The sequence below is a fragment of the Rhinoraja longicauda genome, chromosome 17 (genome assembly GCF_053455715.1).
Source record: "Rhinoraja longicauda isolate Sanriku21f chromosome 17, sRhiLon1.1, whole genome shotgun sequence".
In the NCBI taxonomy this organism is placed as follows: domain Eukaryota; kingdom Metazoa; phylum Chordata; class Chondrichthyes; order Rajiformes; family Arhynchobatidae; genus Rhinoraja; species Rhinoraja longicauda.
In genome coordinates this window covers 29517508-29536033 of record NC_135969.1, presented here as the reverse complement: position 1 = coordinate 29536033, position 18526 = coordinate 29517508, and the positions used below count along the sequence as shown (strand labels likewise).

The 18526-nt window shown below is 38.9% G+C and overlaps 1 protein-coding gene across 1 annotated transcript in view; it reads left to right on the top strand.

Moving 5' to 3' along the window:
- Positions 1-18526, top strand: part of LOC144601645 (acylamino-acid-releasing enzyme-like) — a 53740-nt gene that overhangs the window by 8841 nt on the left and 26373 nt on the right. Inside the window, exons 5-14 of the mRNA XM_078413875.1 lie at positions 2924-2996; positions 4515-4678; positions 5702-5839; positions 7295-7386; positions 7893-7933; positions 8688-8809; positions 9677-9737; positions 11666-11763; positions 14250-14301; positions 18008-18096. Of these exons, the coding sequence (XP_078270001.1) occupies positions 2924-2996; positions 4515-4678; positions 5702-5839; positions 7295-7386; positions 7893-7933; positions 8688-8809; positions 9677-9737; positions 11666-11763; positions 14250-14301; positions 18008-18096 (930 nt within the window). The remainder of the gene's footprint in view (positions 1-2923; positions 2997-4514; positions 4679-5701; positions 5840-7294; positions 7387-7892; positions 7934-8687; positions 8810-9676; positions 9738-11665; positions 11764-14249; positions 14302-18007; positions 18097-18526) is intronic.

Sequence of the window (18526 nt, the reverse complement as noted above, 5' to 3'; positions counted from 1 at the left end):
TCTATGCGATCGTTACGAATTGTCAGATATAACTTCGACACAGTTTGTATTAATCTTCTAGTTAATAAAACTTACAGGCGATTACATCATGGCTGATAAATCTTTTGGCGGAGCTTCTAGCTGACCCTCTGTCAGCACCTCCCAGCTCACCCACTATGCCCGCACGTACCCAACTGCCCGTACTCTGCCTCCGCCCAGCCCCTACGTAAGCATTGCATTAACTCTATAGTGTCCAAACTACAGCAGAATACAAGGTAGTGATATCGATAAGCAAAAATAACTAATAACTGCAAAATGGCTCCTACACTATCCATGTAACTGAAGTTCTTCATTTCTGGAAAAATTCTAGTAGATCTCTTCTGTACCCTCTAAGTCATCACATCTTACTCAAGGAGTGAAATGCATAACTGGATAGAATACCCACTTGTATTTAAAGCAGTATTTAATAACAATTCATTGTGAAATATGGATGGCTTAAGTGTTGGGTGCCTTGTAATATATACAAGGAAGTCAGCTGAGCTGAGACGAGAATGTATGAATTTCATGTGATTTTATGGCTGAATACAAGCAATGCGAAATCCTCAGGAGATCATGGGCAAGTGAAACCCATGCTGTGGTAAATTGTGGAAGGCACAGGATTTATCCCTCAAATTAGTCAAAATGGGATTTTCTTACTGTATGTTTTCTTGCATTCTCAAGAAGCAGAATCTGAATTGATTGCCTGAATTCATGAGTTTAAACCCAGAACAAACTTTTATTAACATTGATGATTTCTTTGTTGAGTTGGCTGATTTTACGTGAAGTGTTATCATTTGCTTTCAGTCCAGCCAAATATTCAATATTATCTGCTGAAAAGTGCATATTTATTTAGTTGATGTTGTAGGTTTTTTTCTCGCATCATTTCATGTGTCAGAAATGCAAGACTACCTGCTACATGCTTCAAACTATAACAAAATCAATATCATTTGTTTCATTTTGTGTAATGTGCAGCTCATACTTTTGACAATTCTTAAGAAAGGCCATCTTGGAAAATTTCATTGAACTGCTGATATGTTCATGTCATTAAAAGCATGTCATTTTCTTTAACAGGCAATGAGGATTAGTATATTGCATAGTGTTTAGAGGACAGAAAAATAATAGGCCTCTGCCAATGTTTATGGTCCATTGATTTGATTGTAGGTATTTGAACTTCCTTCATTCTTACTACATCTAATGTTGGATTACAGATTAGCACAATACATGAGCTAATGTAAAAGTCATAGAAAGAAAGACCAATTAAACACTGCATACTTTATACCCTTTGCTAAGTTTGCCAACTTTGACCTTGACTTCAAAAAAATGATCCTAATTGTGCTTGGCTTAGTAGAATGGTATGTGCCCATATAGGGAAACCGTTGTGAGCTATACACCGATCAGCCAAAACATTATCACCACTGACAGACAAAGTGAATAACATTGATTATCTTGTTACAATGGCACCTGTCAAGGGGTGGGATATATTAGGCAGCAAATGAAGTCAGTTCTTGAAGTTGATGTGTTGGATGCAGGAGAAATGGGCAGGAGTAAAGACCTGAGCGACTTTGACAAGGGGTAAATTGTTATGGCTAAACGACTGGGTCAGAGCAAGGCTTGTGGGGTGCTCCCAATCAGCAATGGTGAGTACCTACCGACAGTGGTCTGAGGAGGGACAAACCACAAATGACAGAGTCATTGATGTGAGAGGGCAACAAAGGCTATCCTGTCTGGTTCGAACTGACAGAAGGTCTACAGTGGCACAAGTCACAGAAAATGTGAATGGTGGTCACGGGAGGAATGTGTCACAATACACAGTCCATCGCACCCTATTGCATATGGGGCTGCACATGGAGGACCAACAGCATATTAAGCAGGTGGTCATAATGTTTTGGCTCATCATGGTCATTTGGCTCATCAGGTCATATTGTTTTGGCTGATCGGTGTACGTTAGACAAAAGGAAATAAATGATATGGGCTTCTCAGTAGCTTTAAACACATTGACAGATCTCAGAGATCCAAATGACAAATGAAAAGTAGTGAACCTATAACTCTGGGTGAGAAGCTATTCAACTAAATGTCTTCTGTTGTGGAATTCAAGCTAAGCAATCAATCTTAAAGCATGCAGAACTGCATGCTGAGACTATGACGAATATCTGTCACATCTTGCACAGTAAATGTTGCCATTTAATCTTTTAATCCATTGTAAAGGATCTGGAACACATTGTTGCCTAGAAGATCAATTGGATTATACTATTTTTTTTTAACACTGCAACTGAAAATCATTTTTTGTTTTCCAGAATAAAAAGTATATTGACTGCTATTTCCAAGCCATTTGTTTGCCACTTCAAAAGTCCAACCTGCTACTTTAGAGCAATGAGTCTATTTTGTGCCTATGATCTAATTACCATGTAAGGGGTGCATGCTATGGCATCAGTCCCCATTGGGTCCACTCTTTAAGGATAGGGAGGGAATCTGAACTGCACGGTCCTGGGAACAAAAGATTTTGCCAACAAAGCTCTGGACGAGGATACTTATGAGGTAAATGAATCACCTATCTTCAACCTTCGATCTTGTCCACTGTACTTCATATCCATCTCCCTCACAACATTCTTCCCTTTGCATTAAAAGGCCATTGCTTCAGTTGACTTTCATAGAGCAATCCATCATAATTCTCGTTGATTTCGTATTGCAATATTGAATGAGTTCTGCATCTTTGTGTGTAGATTGCGAATGTGATGTTAAACTGAAGCCTTATTTTAGCCTTCGTGATGATTATCTGGTCATTATCTTGCGATGATCCAACCTATATTTAAAACAAAGTATAGAATTATTTTATTTTGTGCAGAGTCTTAAATGTAAGCTTTAAAAATGATGTATTTCTCTCTGGATTGCTTGATCTAATCATCAGATATGGAGCAAAACCAAGGAGAAAAGCATAAACCTAACAGCACTTGACAAGCATGGCAAAGTTTATGAAGATGGTAGGTATTTACTCAATAACCTCAAGCATTTTCACAGTTCAAAGTTGCATGGTTTAATCTGTGGTAGTTTGTTTCATGATTGCTCATTATGGAGATTATTGATTTTTTTTTCTGATTGCACATTATTAAATATCTTATTTATTGAACTGGAATGATATAGTCACATAAGAAATTCTAACCTATATGATACATTATCATTTTGATCTTTTTGGTGTTTTCAACAATTGTTATTAAAAAAAACAGACACAAGAGATCACAGATGCTGTAATCAGGAGCAAAAAATCAAACTGTTGGAAGAACTTAACAGGTCAGGCAGCATTTTGTGGAGGCAGAGGGATGATCGACTTTTCAGGTTAAGATCCTGCATCAGGACTGAGGGTGTAGAGGAGAGGAAGCTAGAATAGTGCTGAGGCAGGGACTGGCAGGCAATAGGTTGAAAAAGACTAGAAGGGGGTTGATAGGCAAGTGTGGGGAAGTGGAGTTGGGAGATGGTGGGTGATAAATAGAAACATAATGAGAGAAAAAGGGGGCAGATTGGCACAGATTGGGCAGGTGAGGGTGGAGGTAGAGTCTGAGGATAGGGGGTGATATGGAGGCACAAGAGGCTGCAGATACTGCAATCTGATAAGTATGAAAGATGACAAGTGGAACCAGATAAGGAGGGATGATTGGCAGTTAGAAGCAGTTGGGAGAGAGGATAGAAGTCGTGGCTTAAGTGTGTGGGTGACGGAAGCAGTTGGGGGATGAGAAATGAAACTGGGTAATGGTAGGAGGGCTGGGAGGAAATGAAAACAGATGTAAATGTGGTGGATCAGAAGGAGAGAGAAAGTGCATGTTAATTGAAATTGGAAAATTCAATGTTCATTCCAGTGGGCTGTAGATTACCCAGGTAGAACATGAGGTGTTGTCCTCGTTTGCATTTGACCTTGTCCTGGCAGCGGAGAAGACTATGGTCAGACAGATTAGTGTGGGAAAGGGAGTTGACATTGGATGCCACAGGAGAGCTCAAGATGGACATTTTGGACAGACAGTAGGAGCTGCACAAAATGGTTGCTTAGTCTATGCATGGTCTCCGATTTGGAGCACATAAAGTAGATGACTAGGTTGTTATTAGAAACTGTGAGTCATGTTTATTATAAATGTGTTTTTTTTCTCAAGTGTCTGGATGAAATTACTTGAAAAATGTGTTATGAAAGTTGTGTATTTGTGTCTAGTTTGATGTTTAAACTATTGTTTTGAGGGGGGCTGATTAGCAGATAGAAGCAGCTGGGAGAGGGGATAGAAGTCTCAGTATGTTATGTGTGGGTGATAAACACATGGAATTACTTGGAGGAGGTGGAATGTAACAAAGTAATGGTGTGGCTAGTCCGAGGGGGGGTTGGAAAAATAGGTGTGAGTGTGGATGGATCATAACGGTGAGAAAGTTCATGCTAACTGAAATTGGACAATTCCATGTTCATTCCGTTGGGTTGTAGATTACCCTGGCAGAATTTAAGATAATGTCTTGCTTTCCATCAGATCAGTTTGGCTGCCTTGAATGGTCTTACTCTGAGACTTGCATACTGTATGTCGCTGAAAAGAAAAGACCCAAAGCTGAATCCTTCTTTCAGTCTAAACCAGAGTGCAGTATAAATGAGGACGAAGATGACAACAGAGCAAAAAATGGCCAGAAACCTGAGAAGGTACAGTATTATTTGCGCAAAAAAATATAATATCACATTCTTATTTAACCATGCTGTCACTAGAAGACTCAGAGATAAAAAGAGAGCTTTACTACCTGAGTAGCTTCAGTCTCTTACTCAAAAATTGTGTGAAGCTCCTTCCACTTTCTGCTTGTTTATCAGAAATAAATTTGAACGATGAGTATGAATAATGGAAAGGTTATGCCATCATAGTAATATCTTGCTATCTAGCAAAAAAAGCCAAGAAATTACAGGAAAATCACTTTCAATCAGCAGGTAGGATATGGGAGAGCATGTACTGAGATATTGCATATTTGCTGAAAAACAAATATTTCAACTTTGTTGTTAAACATGCACCATTTATGGAAATGCCAATTTCCATTACATTTTTTTAGTTGTCGATATTTAAAAATCATACTGCTTTGTTTGAAATGTCAAACACTGTTGTGTGGTTAATTGTGATGTGAATCAGTCATACTATTCCAATATCAGAGACAAAAAAAATAGAGTTAAGAGGTTGAGGATCCATCATCTTCTGTGAACTCTTTTTTTCAACTTCTACTGTCTAACTTGCTGAGAGTTTTTTATTTCCGATTCTCAGCCTCTGCAGGGCTTTTTTCAGTGCCAGAGACCTACGAGCTGTTTATTGAGCAGTCAGACATCATAGGTTTCAGATCTTGAAAGAGTCACTCGAACATCAGCCAGCACACCACAGCAAATACGTTACTTGACCAATCAGTATAGAAGGTATAGCACCAGGTAATATCCCCAAAGTTCTCCAGGTGAAATGTATTGACACCACCAGAACAACCTTAATATTAAGCTCAAGGAGACCTTCTGGGTCCAATATCTGACATGGCATTAATCATGTCAGAAGATGTTGTGTCCTCCATTTTGTTAGTAATTAATATTAGATCTTCTTAGATCCTGTAACATACAAGATATGCATGTGAAAACTTAGGTGCCTTCTTTCCAAGTGAGCATTTTTCCTTATACTGTACTATGATTCTTTTTCCCCGATAGGGTTGTCAGTTTGTATATTGGGAGGACTGGGGGGAAGCCCTGACAAACAAAAGTACTCCAGTCCTCTGTGTCTTAAACATTGGGAGTGGAAATGTCTCTGTACTGCACGGGTTGCCAGAGCATATTTCTCCTGGGCAGGTTGGTATAATTCTTTAGTAATTCGCTTCTACTTCTACATCTACGTCTTTCCAATTCTATTTCTGATGTTAATATTACAAAGTAGAGGAGACAGAATATGATGAGCTCAAATGTACTATGTAACACATTAATGAGACATGGTTTCAGAAGTTTTCTGATTTTGGCCAAATGGTCACAAGGAACCCAAAACGGAGGTTGAGTTCCCAACTAGTGAGGCAAAAAAGTTATCCAATTGCTCCAGTATACTGCCATCTTATCTGGATTTCAGCAGTAAAAAGGAGTAAAATAGAAAGTAATGTAACAGGAGAAAAATGCTTCATGCTTTTTTTTTTGCATCATTCTCTCTTTAATTTTTTTCCTGTGGTTGGGAGGTCAGAATGGTGTAATTTTGTGCTGAACATGTCCAGCAGCAATGCCAGATGTTGTCTTTGAATCACATTATTTGCTACTCAGTGCTCTTGTAATTGCAATTTAGAAACCAGGCAGTAGGTTTTTTGGTTAGTAGGGAATTGTATCAAGAAAATGCCGAATACATTTTGTTACAATTTTCACAATTTTTTGTTATAATTTTTTGTGTTCATTATTTTTTTTTAAGTGGCATTGGAAGCTGATGCTGTCACTAAAATAATCACATCCCCTCATTAATTTACAGTTTCATGAGTAACCGTGCCATTTACAAGCTTCCAAAGGGTCTCAAGAAATGAAAGAAACAAAAACACGAATGGACATTTTTTATCAATTAAAATGTAGGACGCTAACAAATAGTTGTATTTGCTCTTTTTACTTAAAATTAGCTCTTTTTATTTAAAATTAACTTATGGATGGAAGACCAGCCTGATTAAATATGTTTATTAATATACTTATGACTGTGAGATTGTCAGATGCGTAAATCATATTGGGTTGTTATTACCCTTAATTGCATCAAGATTTTTTTGTGAACCCAAAAATAGGTTTCAGACTTTCAAATTGTACTTAGATGTATAGGTTCATGAAAGACTCTGTATTTGTATAAGTGCTTGAACAGAAATTTGATTAGGGGAAAGAAAATTACTTGTGACATTCATTTCAATTTTGAATGAGGTTTTGAATCCGGATTACCACTTTCTCCCAAAGTGGAAACTGGCTTATCGTGTCCATACTGTGTAATATATAAAGTGGACTAGAAGGCCTGCTTGCTGATAAAATGTTTTTTAAAAAGCTTTGATGTTAAATACTTATTTTTGTTGCTGACGGTTATTATTGTACCTATAGTATGAATCGAAAATTCTTCCAAAGAACTATGCTCTTACATTTAGTACAAGAGTATAGAACTTTAACAATTTGACATCAAAATTTGAATATCTTTATTACTGTTAAGCCATACTGTATTTCCACATTTGAGATTTCAAAGATAATCTCTCTGTGTCAAATGATCAGGAATCTTAAACAAACCCACCTGATTCGAATGTATTCCAGGCAATCTGGGCTCCTGAGGATGCTGGAATTATATTTGTTGGCCGGTGGCATGTGCCTTGGCGACTGGGTCTCAAATACTGCACCAACCGGAAGTAAGTAATCTGGAAGTAGAGATATCGCTCATGCAGTACTTTAAACAAAAGAGAAAACTTGAGAACATTTCCTTGGTATTGCGCTTCTATGATGTTGAGATGCCCCGTGACATCCACTGGTAATTAAATACTCTTGTGGAACATTTGTAGGAAATGTGGAAGCCAATTTGTGCATAACAAGCAGAGATAATTTGCCGCTTTTGAAAAAAATGGCATGGGGCCATATCCATATATATCTGAAAGAGTAAGATGGATCCTTGGTTAATTGTTTCATTCGAAAGGCTGCACCTTCAAAGGTCAGCACTTTCTTAATGCCACACTGGTGTACCGGCCTTTATTTTGTGCTGCTTAAATTGGATTCCATCAGATAATTCCATATTAAATTCCGGAAACGTGACCACAAGGATGCAGTGGAGTCTCATAGGACTTTGTTTCTAGGTTTTTAATAATTTTGCTATTTGATTTATCATTTTCTCTGATTTTATACAGTTTTGTTTTGACTGCAGATCGGCCCTGTACTATGTGGACTTAACAGGAAATGAATACTGTAAGTGACATTTCTGTTTGGCATTTTATGTATCGTTGACCATGAAATACTTCTCAATTCAGTACAATGACCTCATTGAAAAGGAGAATGTCAGATAGCATTAGCCCTGTTACCATGTACCCAATGGTCCCATTTTAGCTCTCTCCCTGGCATGTGGTGATCGTCACTATTTCACATCAAAGCACTTACTTGTCCCTGTTCATCCAAGGTACCTAGTTTCAGTGCAAACCATAATTCATGCATTCAGAGTTCCTTTGACTTTCAATTCTGATGCTCATCAGTTCAAGCATTCTGCATTTCCAAATGTATTTGAGCTCCAGTGAAGCTCATCCCCTTGAATGGGTTATTCCAACTTTACTCATAGATATGGTGTACTTTTTGTTCTTGATGAAGAATGCCCCATGTACCTATCTTTTACAATAACCTGAAAATATCTGTTCAGACAAATATGTAGGAAAATAACTGCAGATGCTGGTACAAATCGAAGGTATCACAAAATGCTGGAGTAACTCAGCAGGTCAGGCAGCATCTCAGAAGAGAAGGAATGGGTGACGTTTCGGGTCGAGACCCTTCATCAGACATACGTTTCGGGTCGAGACCCTTCTTCAGACCCTTCTTCTCTCCTGAGATGCTGCCTGACCTGCTGAGTTACTCCAGCATTTTGTGATACCTTGTTCAGACAAATATGGTTATTTGTTGGAGTGTTGTCATTTTCTTTAAGGTATTATGAACTGACGAGTTTACCTTTTCACAGTGGAGATCTCTTCAGGAATAAATTCTGTACATAGTCCACGTCTCAGTCCTGACCAACATCATCTTATCTTCTTGGAGGGTGGCAGCGTTAAGACTCACCATCAGTGTTACGGCCTATCCTTGGTTAGTATTCACCCAATCTATCTAATTTACTCTTATAAAATTGCGAACGAGGAAAGATTTTAGTTTTTTTATTCCGTGAACATTTAGTATTGCTTTTCAACTAATTTGCAAACAAAAATGCTGTATAATTTCAAGAATTGAGCACTTTTACTGATTAATTCAGCCATTGCCATTAAATGTTAGGTGCTTCTATTTTCCTTTCACATTAAACTTGTGATATTGATATTGTTTTAGAATAAAAATCATCTGAAAATATGTAGGCTGCAATGGATCCAAGCCTTTCATCGAAGTAAAATTAATTTTGATTCAAGATAAAAGTATTTGGGAGATATAATCAAAAGTTGAGATATAATCAATTAAATGCAAATCAATATTATGGCAGCTGCTGACCAATGCTTGCAAGACTCTGTCTTTTCCACCGTTCCTCTCTCTGCATCCCATTGAATTTAACTGGATGGCCATCTCTACATAGCATTCAGTAAATTTTGCAGGTACTGACCAACTCAGTGGTGTTTTGCAGGTGAGATGGACGAGATCTAATTTCTGATAAGCTGAGACCTTCATCTTTATGCAAGCTGCATTTACACTGACCACTCTGAGTCTTTTTTAATAATAGTCTAAATTATCACCCACCTTGATGACATAGTTAATTTTAAAGATTTGGACTTGTGCTTCAGCAGAAAAAGCACTGGTTGATGTGGTTTTTCTTCAGAGATTACATAATTATAAAGTTGAGTTCCTGACCTAACACACTTCAGTAAAACCAACCAGGCAACATTCACACAACTAGTGACTAATTTGAAGTTTTAGACTGAGTAGACTGTGTGATACATGTACATTTTTATTTTTGCACGTTTTTTCTTTCAGTATAACTTGGATAAAAAAATCACATCAACTGTGGTGAGGATTTTGGATTATCCAGCATTAGGTAGGTGATTGTTTTTATTAAATGAATACTGTCTTAAGATAGTGTTTGGTGCTAGGACATAATTCCACAGATGTTAGGTACCCCTTGGTTCTTTGTTCCACATAGTAACCTGTGCATTTCCATTTGGGAAGTCATTGTCAAGAATTTTAATCATACTAGCCAGTTGAATTTGCTGAACATCAGCATCAAAAATCGCGGTATATTTATTTCTTCTCTCAGTGCTGGTTGCAACAGGTGGAATGATAACATTAACATATGAGAATAAGTTGCTGCCTGACTTAGTTCAGATAATACAGCAGAGATAAGTATTTTTATGCCATGTATTCAATCTACACATTTCATCATTCATCATCTTGGTAATTGTGTGATGCTATAATGAAAAAGTTGTCATATTTAATCTTTGTATATTCATATACCACTGATCATGGAATGATGTGAGGAAAGTGCCAAAGATCGATAACCTTTGCCAGTCAAAGATCCAAAAGTAACTTAAATACTGCTACTAAAATTCCTTTCATATTGTATCCAAAAAAAATAATTTCTGTAGATATATTTAAATGGATGACATTTTAAGAACTTAATTCATGACTGGAATAAATTCTTAGTGACAAGTTTGAGTTGGATTGGAAAACCAGTTATCTCTTTGCCAGCCATTTTCCAATGTCAACTGGTCTCTGTCTTTTCTTTGTAGTCCTTGTTAAGTTGTATTTGAATATTTCTAGCAAGGCTTCTCTAATTCAACACCAACAGCCCCTCCGAACGTCTTATCAAGCTCAGGGAACCGGGTCTCTGTGCATCCCTATGCAACTGGATCCTTGACTTCCTCATCAACAGACCGCAATCAGTATGAAATGGCAACAGCACTTTCTCCTCAATAACCACCAGCACATGGGGACCTCATGGCTGTGTGCTCGGTCCCTGCTCCACTATCTTTATACCTATGACTGTGTACCCAGAATCAGTTTCAACGGCATCTTTAAATTCCTCAAGTCAGAGTATAGCAGAGAATCTTATAATCTGATTGAATGGTGCCAGAACAATCTTGCTCTCAATGTCAGCAAGACCAAGGAGCTGATTGTTAACTTTAGAAAAGCAAAGTCCTGGATCCATGAACCTGTCTTCATTAATGGGTTATTGGTGGAGAGAGTCAACAGCCTTAAATTCCTGGGCATACATATCTCTGAAGATCTTTCCTGGACCCAGCACATTTGTGCAAACATAAAGAAAACACATTGAAGTCAACGAATACTCTCTTGAACATCTTCAGGTGTATGGTAGAGAGCATATCGACTGGTTGAATTGTAGCCTGGTTTTTAATTTTTTTTTTTTAATGAGACAGGAGCAATTAATTGAATACTACTTTCTTCAATATTATTACCTTCTGATACAGGGTCTCAACCCAAACTACAACAATCAATGCACTCTTCCCATAAAGACCTTGAATTGTGTCTTTTGATAACAGAAGTTACTGCATTATTTGTCCACGTCCCATTTTTCTAGAATATTCTAGTATATAGAAGATACACAACTGCTGTTGAATGATTAAACAAAATGGTATGCATAAGAGGAATGAATGACCACTTACGGACTTTCTCTTCCTCCATGCGAATAAGCAGGAGGACCCATTCTCCACGTAGGATTAAAATAAACCCACTGTTGGGGAAGATTTCATGGGCAAACTACATGTAACACAGTTCTAAAGCAAACATTGGTGGGGAGATCAACAGTTCTGTTGAGCAAGATAGATCAGCCATGATTGAATGGCAGAGTAGACTTGATAGGCCGAATAGCCTAATTCTGCTCCTATAACCTATGAAGTTTTGATCTTGTGAAATCTTTACTCACTGAATATTGGGAACTGTTGAGCATCGACCTGAGCAAGTGAAGCATTTATTGTGTGAATTAATAATAGCAATGATGTGTTTCAGATGGATTTACTGGCATTTACTCTTCAGCTCTGGCACGGAAATGTTGGGCAACAGATAACCAGCGAATTCTCATTGATACAACTCAGCGAAGCAGGAAGGTAAGGAAGGATGGGATCAGTGTACAGAACCAACTGAAAAGGGAGCAGAATTACCATGTTTGTTGGTAAATTCCTAAAATAAGCGAACAGAGAACTCTTGTGTTATTTCAACTGGAATGTTGCAGGTACTGCCTCTTCATGTTGTATCTCAGCAAAGTTAGCATCCGCAGAAGAACATATTAAAATATTTTGATAAAATAAATACATTAGCCAGGTAGTATTAAGGGCACATCAAATAAAGTACCTAAAAATCTTAACATGAACAACCAGCTGGTTGAATACAATAGACTAGAATAGAATAGAATAACTTTATTTGTCATTCAAAACAAGTTTGAACGAAATTTAGTTACCATGCAGTCACAACACTAAAAAAGCACAAAACACACAACCACACAATTCAACACAAATATCCATCACAGTGACTCTCCTCCAGGCACCTCCGCACTGTGGTGGAAGGTAAAAGAAAGTCTTATCTCCTCCTGCTTCTTCACCCTGCGGTCGAACAGTCAAAAATGCTGCGTCGAGGCGATCGAGGCTCCCGACCGAAGCCCCCGCCGGGCGATGGAAGATCCCGCGGGCCGATTTTTTTTAAAGCCGCGCAGGACGATGAAAAGTCCTGCGAATGATGTGTCGATGCTCCCGACCCTGAAGTCCCCGCCGGGCGATGGAAGATCCTGCGGGCGATTCCAAGCCGCGCCGAACGACGAAAAGTCCTGTGAACGGGCCGACCCAAGGCCCACGATTCTGGGTGGACGAAGACGCTGCCGCTGGAGCCCCCGGAACTCGGCCACCAACCAGGGACCCGTGAGCTCCCGACGCCACAGTCCACAGGCCCCGCGGCCGAAGCCTCCGAAGTCAGCCAGCTCCGCGATGGTAAGTAAGTCTGGAAGCCGCCAGCTCCCTGTTGCTAGGCCGCAGCACGAATGGAGATACGACCCAGAAAAAGGTTGCATCTCCGTTGAAGAAGGAGATTTTTTTTAAAGTTTCCCCCACCCCCCACATAATACACAACTAAAGTAAACTACAACATACAACTAACATAAAACATACAACTAACATTAAAAACAAGACAAAAAGGAAAAGACAAACGGACCGCAGGCGAGCCGCAACTGCTAGGGCAGCGCCGCCATATCTGCAAAGTGCCATGTATTTAATCATTCCATGCTCAAGAGTAGCTTGGATATTAACTCACTCCATCATCAAATGTTGATTCAAAGCAGCATAGTGATAGCTATTTTATATTGATTTGATTTTTTGTTTGCACTTTGCCTAAATCATTAATAGGACTCTGGGTATATTGACCGATGGCAATGATCCAGTTTCAGAATGTCGACTCTATTTTCAGAAATAAGACTGGTCCTATGTAACTTCAGATTTTTAATCACATGAAATTTATCCACAGAAAATGCCAGTTATACAATCATTTTATTAACTTGAATAATTACACATTTGGTAGGAAGGCAGTGACATTTTTATTGTTGAAAATAACAATCTGATAGCCAAATGTTTGCCCTTTATATTTGAACCTAATGGACAGGCAGCTACAAATTGTTCTTTCAGGACCAAAATCCTCAGTTTGATATCCAGTTATTTAATTTAAACATTAAACCTCTCAATACTACCCCAGACGTGCTGGTGCTAATTATGGTTTTTTTTAAATGCTAAGAAGTAAAGGAAGACACAGTACAGTAGATTGTAGCTGCCTCACATCTTCAGAAACTCAGCTTTGATCCTGACCTTTGGCATCTTTGCGGAGTTTACATGTTCTCCCTGTGCCTAGTTAATTGTTCAAAGAGCACAATTAGGCCATTTGACCCATGAAGCCTACTCTGCCATTCAATCATGGCTGATTGATCGTTCCCTCTCAACCCCATTCTACTGCATTTTCCCCATAACCCCTGATACCCTTACTAATCGAGAATCTGTCAATCTCCGCCTTAGAAATATCATTGTCTTGGCCTCCACAGCTTTCTGTGGCAATCAATTCCACAGATTCACCACCATCTGACTGAAGAAATTCCTTCTCATCTTTCTAAAGGTACGTCCTCTTATCCTGAGGCTATGGCCTCTGGTCTTAGACTCCCACTAATGGAGACATCGTCTCCATATTCACTCTGTCCAGGCTTACCTGGGTTTCCCTGGATGTTCTGGTTTTCTCCAAAGATGTACTGGTTTGTAGGCTAATTAAAATTACCCCTTGTTTAGGTGGATGCAAGAGAATCGAGTTGATTGCTGTGTTCCAGAGATTAGGTTACAGGAAGATAACATGGGGGAATGAGATTAATAGGATTGCTGTGAGAGCTGTCATAGACTTGATGAGCCTCATCAACTCCATTTATGTCCTAGGGGATTATGAGAAAAGATTTTATTATTTACCTATGATGCAAGAGGCACAGAATATCTGCAGGGATACGACTTTAAAATGTAAATCAATGGAAGTGACTGACTCCCAAATCATGATCGAACTGTATGACTTTCTTTCCCAGGATCTATTTGTAGTGAACATTGCAACAGGAACTGTAACACCTCTCACCACTGGTAAGTTCTGCCTGTTCGATAGACCGTTCAGAATTATCTGGAGGATAGATTGTTGAGAGAATTCATATCTAGCTTGTCTGACTGCCCTTGACACCACATTGCATCTTTTAACTGAACCTTTTCATCACAACCATAGCCAGTGAGGAGATCAATAGAATGTATAAATTCTAAGCCCGCAAAGTCAACTGACAAATTCACCAAACTACTTCAAATGTTGACCTTCCTTTAATGTATATTTTTTGGGGTTTGTTCAGCAGGCCTTTTTTTGATTGGAAGGCAGCTGCCTCGGTGTAAAGTGGAACGATAGAAAAAAGTATAAAACGCCTGCTTTTCATTGAAACTAGAAGGTGGTCGCTGCAGAGTCATTCTCTAATGAAATAAAACAAATTTAAACAAAATCTGTTAAGAAGTAGAATAAAAAATGATGTATATATTAAACTGACCTTCCAAAAATCATCCAAAATAAATAAGATTATTTTGAAAACCAAATAAATTTAACAAATAGCTCAAACCTATTCCTCACCATGGGGTAAAGCAAGTCAAATAACATTCAACTCAATGGTGTGAACAATCTCAAAGTATTTTCTGTTTTGAAATACTCTCAATTTGTAATGTCTTTTTAAAATATCTTTCTTTTCGGCTTGTGCTTTCCATTGTTGCACTAGATTTGATTTGTAATTTGGTTTGATCTTTATCTTGCAATTTTTGTTCTCCCCTACATTATCCGCAGGAACACATGTTTGAACTATTCATTAATGACACGCTAGTCACAAGGAATGTAAGCAGTCACAATGAAGTGACTGTTCATATTCCCTTGTGTTCTTTTGATCACAAAATGATCTTCGACTTTGCTAGCAAAGAATTCTTTGTCACATGCTGCTTGTTCTCTGGAAAAAAAAACTGATGGCTTGTGTACCAGATCTCTTGCATTTCTTTACTTAGGCAGGAACAGCAAAAGTATTTTTAAATCATACATTCTACTGCAGATACTTCATGCACTGTATCTAATCAAAAGATGGCACCAGTTAATTCTGAGAAAGAAGTTATCTTAGTGTAATCATGCTTGAGTGTTTCTTCCATGCCTGGCAAAATTGTCAAATATAACTTCAGATTTGCATTCCAGTCAATTTAAATTTAAACCAGGTATTAGCACAAAATAACACACAAGTTTAAGTTTACAAGATAAATTTGACACTTTTTCTCCCTTACCTCAGCCAACTGTGTTTCTCTGCTTCATGTCCCGTACTTCACCAAATGCAAAGTTGGTAGCTTTGAGAACCAACTGGGAAGACCATTTTAAACATGGATCATTGTCTGCATAAAAAATATCTTTCTAAATCAGTTGTAGAATTGCTCACATTACATTTCGAAAGCAAGCATATGTTTTTGGAATATTTTGCAGCATTGATAGTCAAAGGGATATGGAAGTATACTAGTTGTTACTAGACTAAAAGCCAGGATAGTGGACATTGATCTTGAGTCATGAATTCAAATCCAATCACAGCAACTGACATTTAATTAGTTGAATTTAATTAAAATAGTCTTGGCAATGATAACTGTGATTTACCACATTATTATAAAAATCTAGTTGGTTCACAAATGCTCATCGGCAAAGGAAGTTTGCCATCCTTGCCCAGTTTGGCCAATGTGATATTCTAGATCCAGCATGCAGTGGATTCTTAATGGTATCCTTTGTTCTGAGGCAAATAGGCTTAGACATTGTGCACTGGCCTTTCCAGTGATGCTCGTATCCCTTGGGCGAGAATGGAAGAAAATAAACTTCTATAGATTCAGGGTCAGTTCCTGTGGATTGGAGGATAGCAAATGTTATCCCACTTTTTAAGAAAGGAGGGAGAGAGAAAACGGGTAATTATAGACCAGTTAGTCTGACATCAGTGGTGGGGAAGATGCTGGAGTCAATTATAAAAGACGAAATTGCTGAGCATTTGGATAGCAGTAACAGGATCATTCCGAGTCAGCATGGATTTACGAAGGGGAAATCATGCTTGACAAATCTACTGGAATTTTTTGAGGATGTAACTAGGAAAATTGACAGGGGAGAGACAGTGGATGTGGTGTGCCTCGACTTTCAGAAAGCCTTCGACAAGATCCCACATAGGAGATTAGTGGGCAAAATTAGAGCACATGGTATTGGGGGTAGGGTACTGACATGGATAGAAAATTGGTTGACAGACAGAAAGCAAAGAGTGGGGATAAATGGGTCCCTTTCGGAATGGCAGGCAGTGACCAGTGGGGTACCGCAAGGTTCGGTGCTGGGACCCCAGCTATTTACAATATACATTAATGACTTAGATGAAGGGATTAAAAGTACCATTAGCAAATTTGCAGATGATACTAAGCTGGGGGGTAGTGTGAATTGTGTGGAAGATGCAATAAGGCTGCAGGGTGACTTGGACAGGTTGTGTGAGTGGGCGGATACATGGCAGATGCAGTTTAATGTAGATAAGTGTGAGGTTATTCACTTTGGAAGTAAGAATAGAAAGGCAGATTATTATCTGAATGGTGTCAAGTTAGGAAGAGGGGATGTTCAACGAGATCTGGGTGTCCTAGTGCATCAGTCACTGAAAGGAAGCATGCAGGTACAGCAGGCAGTGAAGGAAGCCAATGGAATGTTGGCCTTCATAACAAGAGGAGTTGAGTATAGGAGCAAAGAGGTCCTTCTACAGTTGTACCGGGCCCTGGTGAGACCGCACCTGGAGTACTGTGTGCAGTTTTGGTCTCCAAATTTGAGGAAGGATATTCTTGCTATTGAGGGCGTGCAGCGTAGGTTCACTAGGTTAATTCCCGGAATGGCGGGACTGTCGTATGTTGAAAGGCTGGAGCAATTAGGCTTGTATACACTGGAATTTAGAAGGATGAGGGGGGACCTTATTGAAACATATAAGATAATTAGGGGATTGGACACATTAGAGGCAGGAAACATGTTCCCAATGTTGGGGGAGTCCAGAACAAGGGGCCACAGTTTAAGAATAAGGGGTAGGCCATTTAGAACGGAGATGAGGAAGAACTTTTTCAGTCAGAGAGTGGTGAAGGTGTGGAATTCTCTGCCTCAGAAGGCAGTGGAGGCCAGTTCGTTGGATGCTTTCAAGAGAGAGCTGGATAGAGCTCTTAAGGATAGCGGAGTGAGGGGGTATGGGGAGAAGGCAGGAACGGGGTACTGATTGAGAGTGATCAGCCATGATCGCATTGAATGGCGGTGCTGGCTCGAAGGGCTGAATGGCCTACTCCTGCACCTATTGTCTATTGTCTATTGTCTAAACTTGTCTGTCAAATTTTGCTATGGGCAGGGCTTTTGGTGGGCAGAATTTGTGGGTTGACTTGTTCTCTTGAATGGAATGGCTCCCAGTAGTTATTCTAGCAGGTTTGCTGTCGGATTGGTTTATTTGAGCATATCCTTCAGTGCTCAGTATTGACCACAAAATACTTTGCCAATACAAAGGCACTTTAAATTGATAATATAAGGCAGCAATTTACTGTTTTAACGTGGGACATCCTGTCCTATAATGGACTGTTAAAATACTAAAAGGTGTAGACCATCGAACAGTGTAGTATAGCATCAGGCCCCTCAGCCCATGATGGCTGTGCTGACTAGGATGCCAAATTAACCTAAACCGATCTGCTCCATGCTCAACTCTCTCCAAGTGGTCGAGTAAGTGGTCTGATTATGAACGTTTGTACATTGCAGGTTCAGACACTGGGAGTTGGACACTATTGGATGTTTGCCAGGATCTGATTGTGGTCAGCTGCTCCTCACCTAATTGTCCACCTAATTTGGTAAGAAACCCTATGGATTCAATAGCACCTGCACATAAAAAAACAAAGACTGATGTGAAGGATGGAATGTTTAATGTGAAGGATATCAAACATATAGCTACAGGGTCATGAAGAGTCAAATTAAATTAACTATGTATATATTGTTACATCCTATGAATTGCAAATTAAAGCCAAAATATCCAATCTAAAGATGTTAAGCTTTGTATTCCTTTTGTATTTGAGCCTATTTACTCTCAAATGGGACCCATGATTCTTTTAAAACTTTCTACCCACAGGCAATAAACTCTTTAATTTTCTTGCACTGGCCTGTCGCACTTATACAAATAATCACCGTTTGCTCATAGAAGTCAAAACATTCTTGCATGTAACCAGTACCACATGTCCACCAGTCTCATAAAAAGTATTATAAAAAGTATTTCTCTAATTTGTT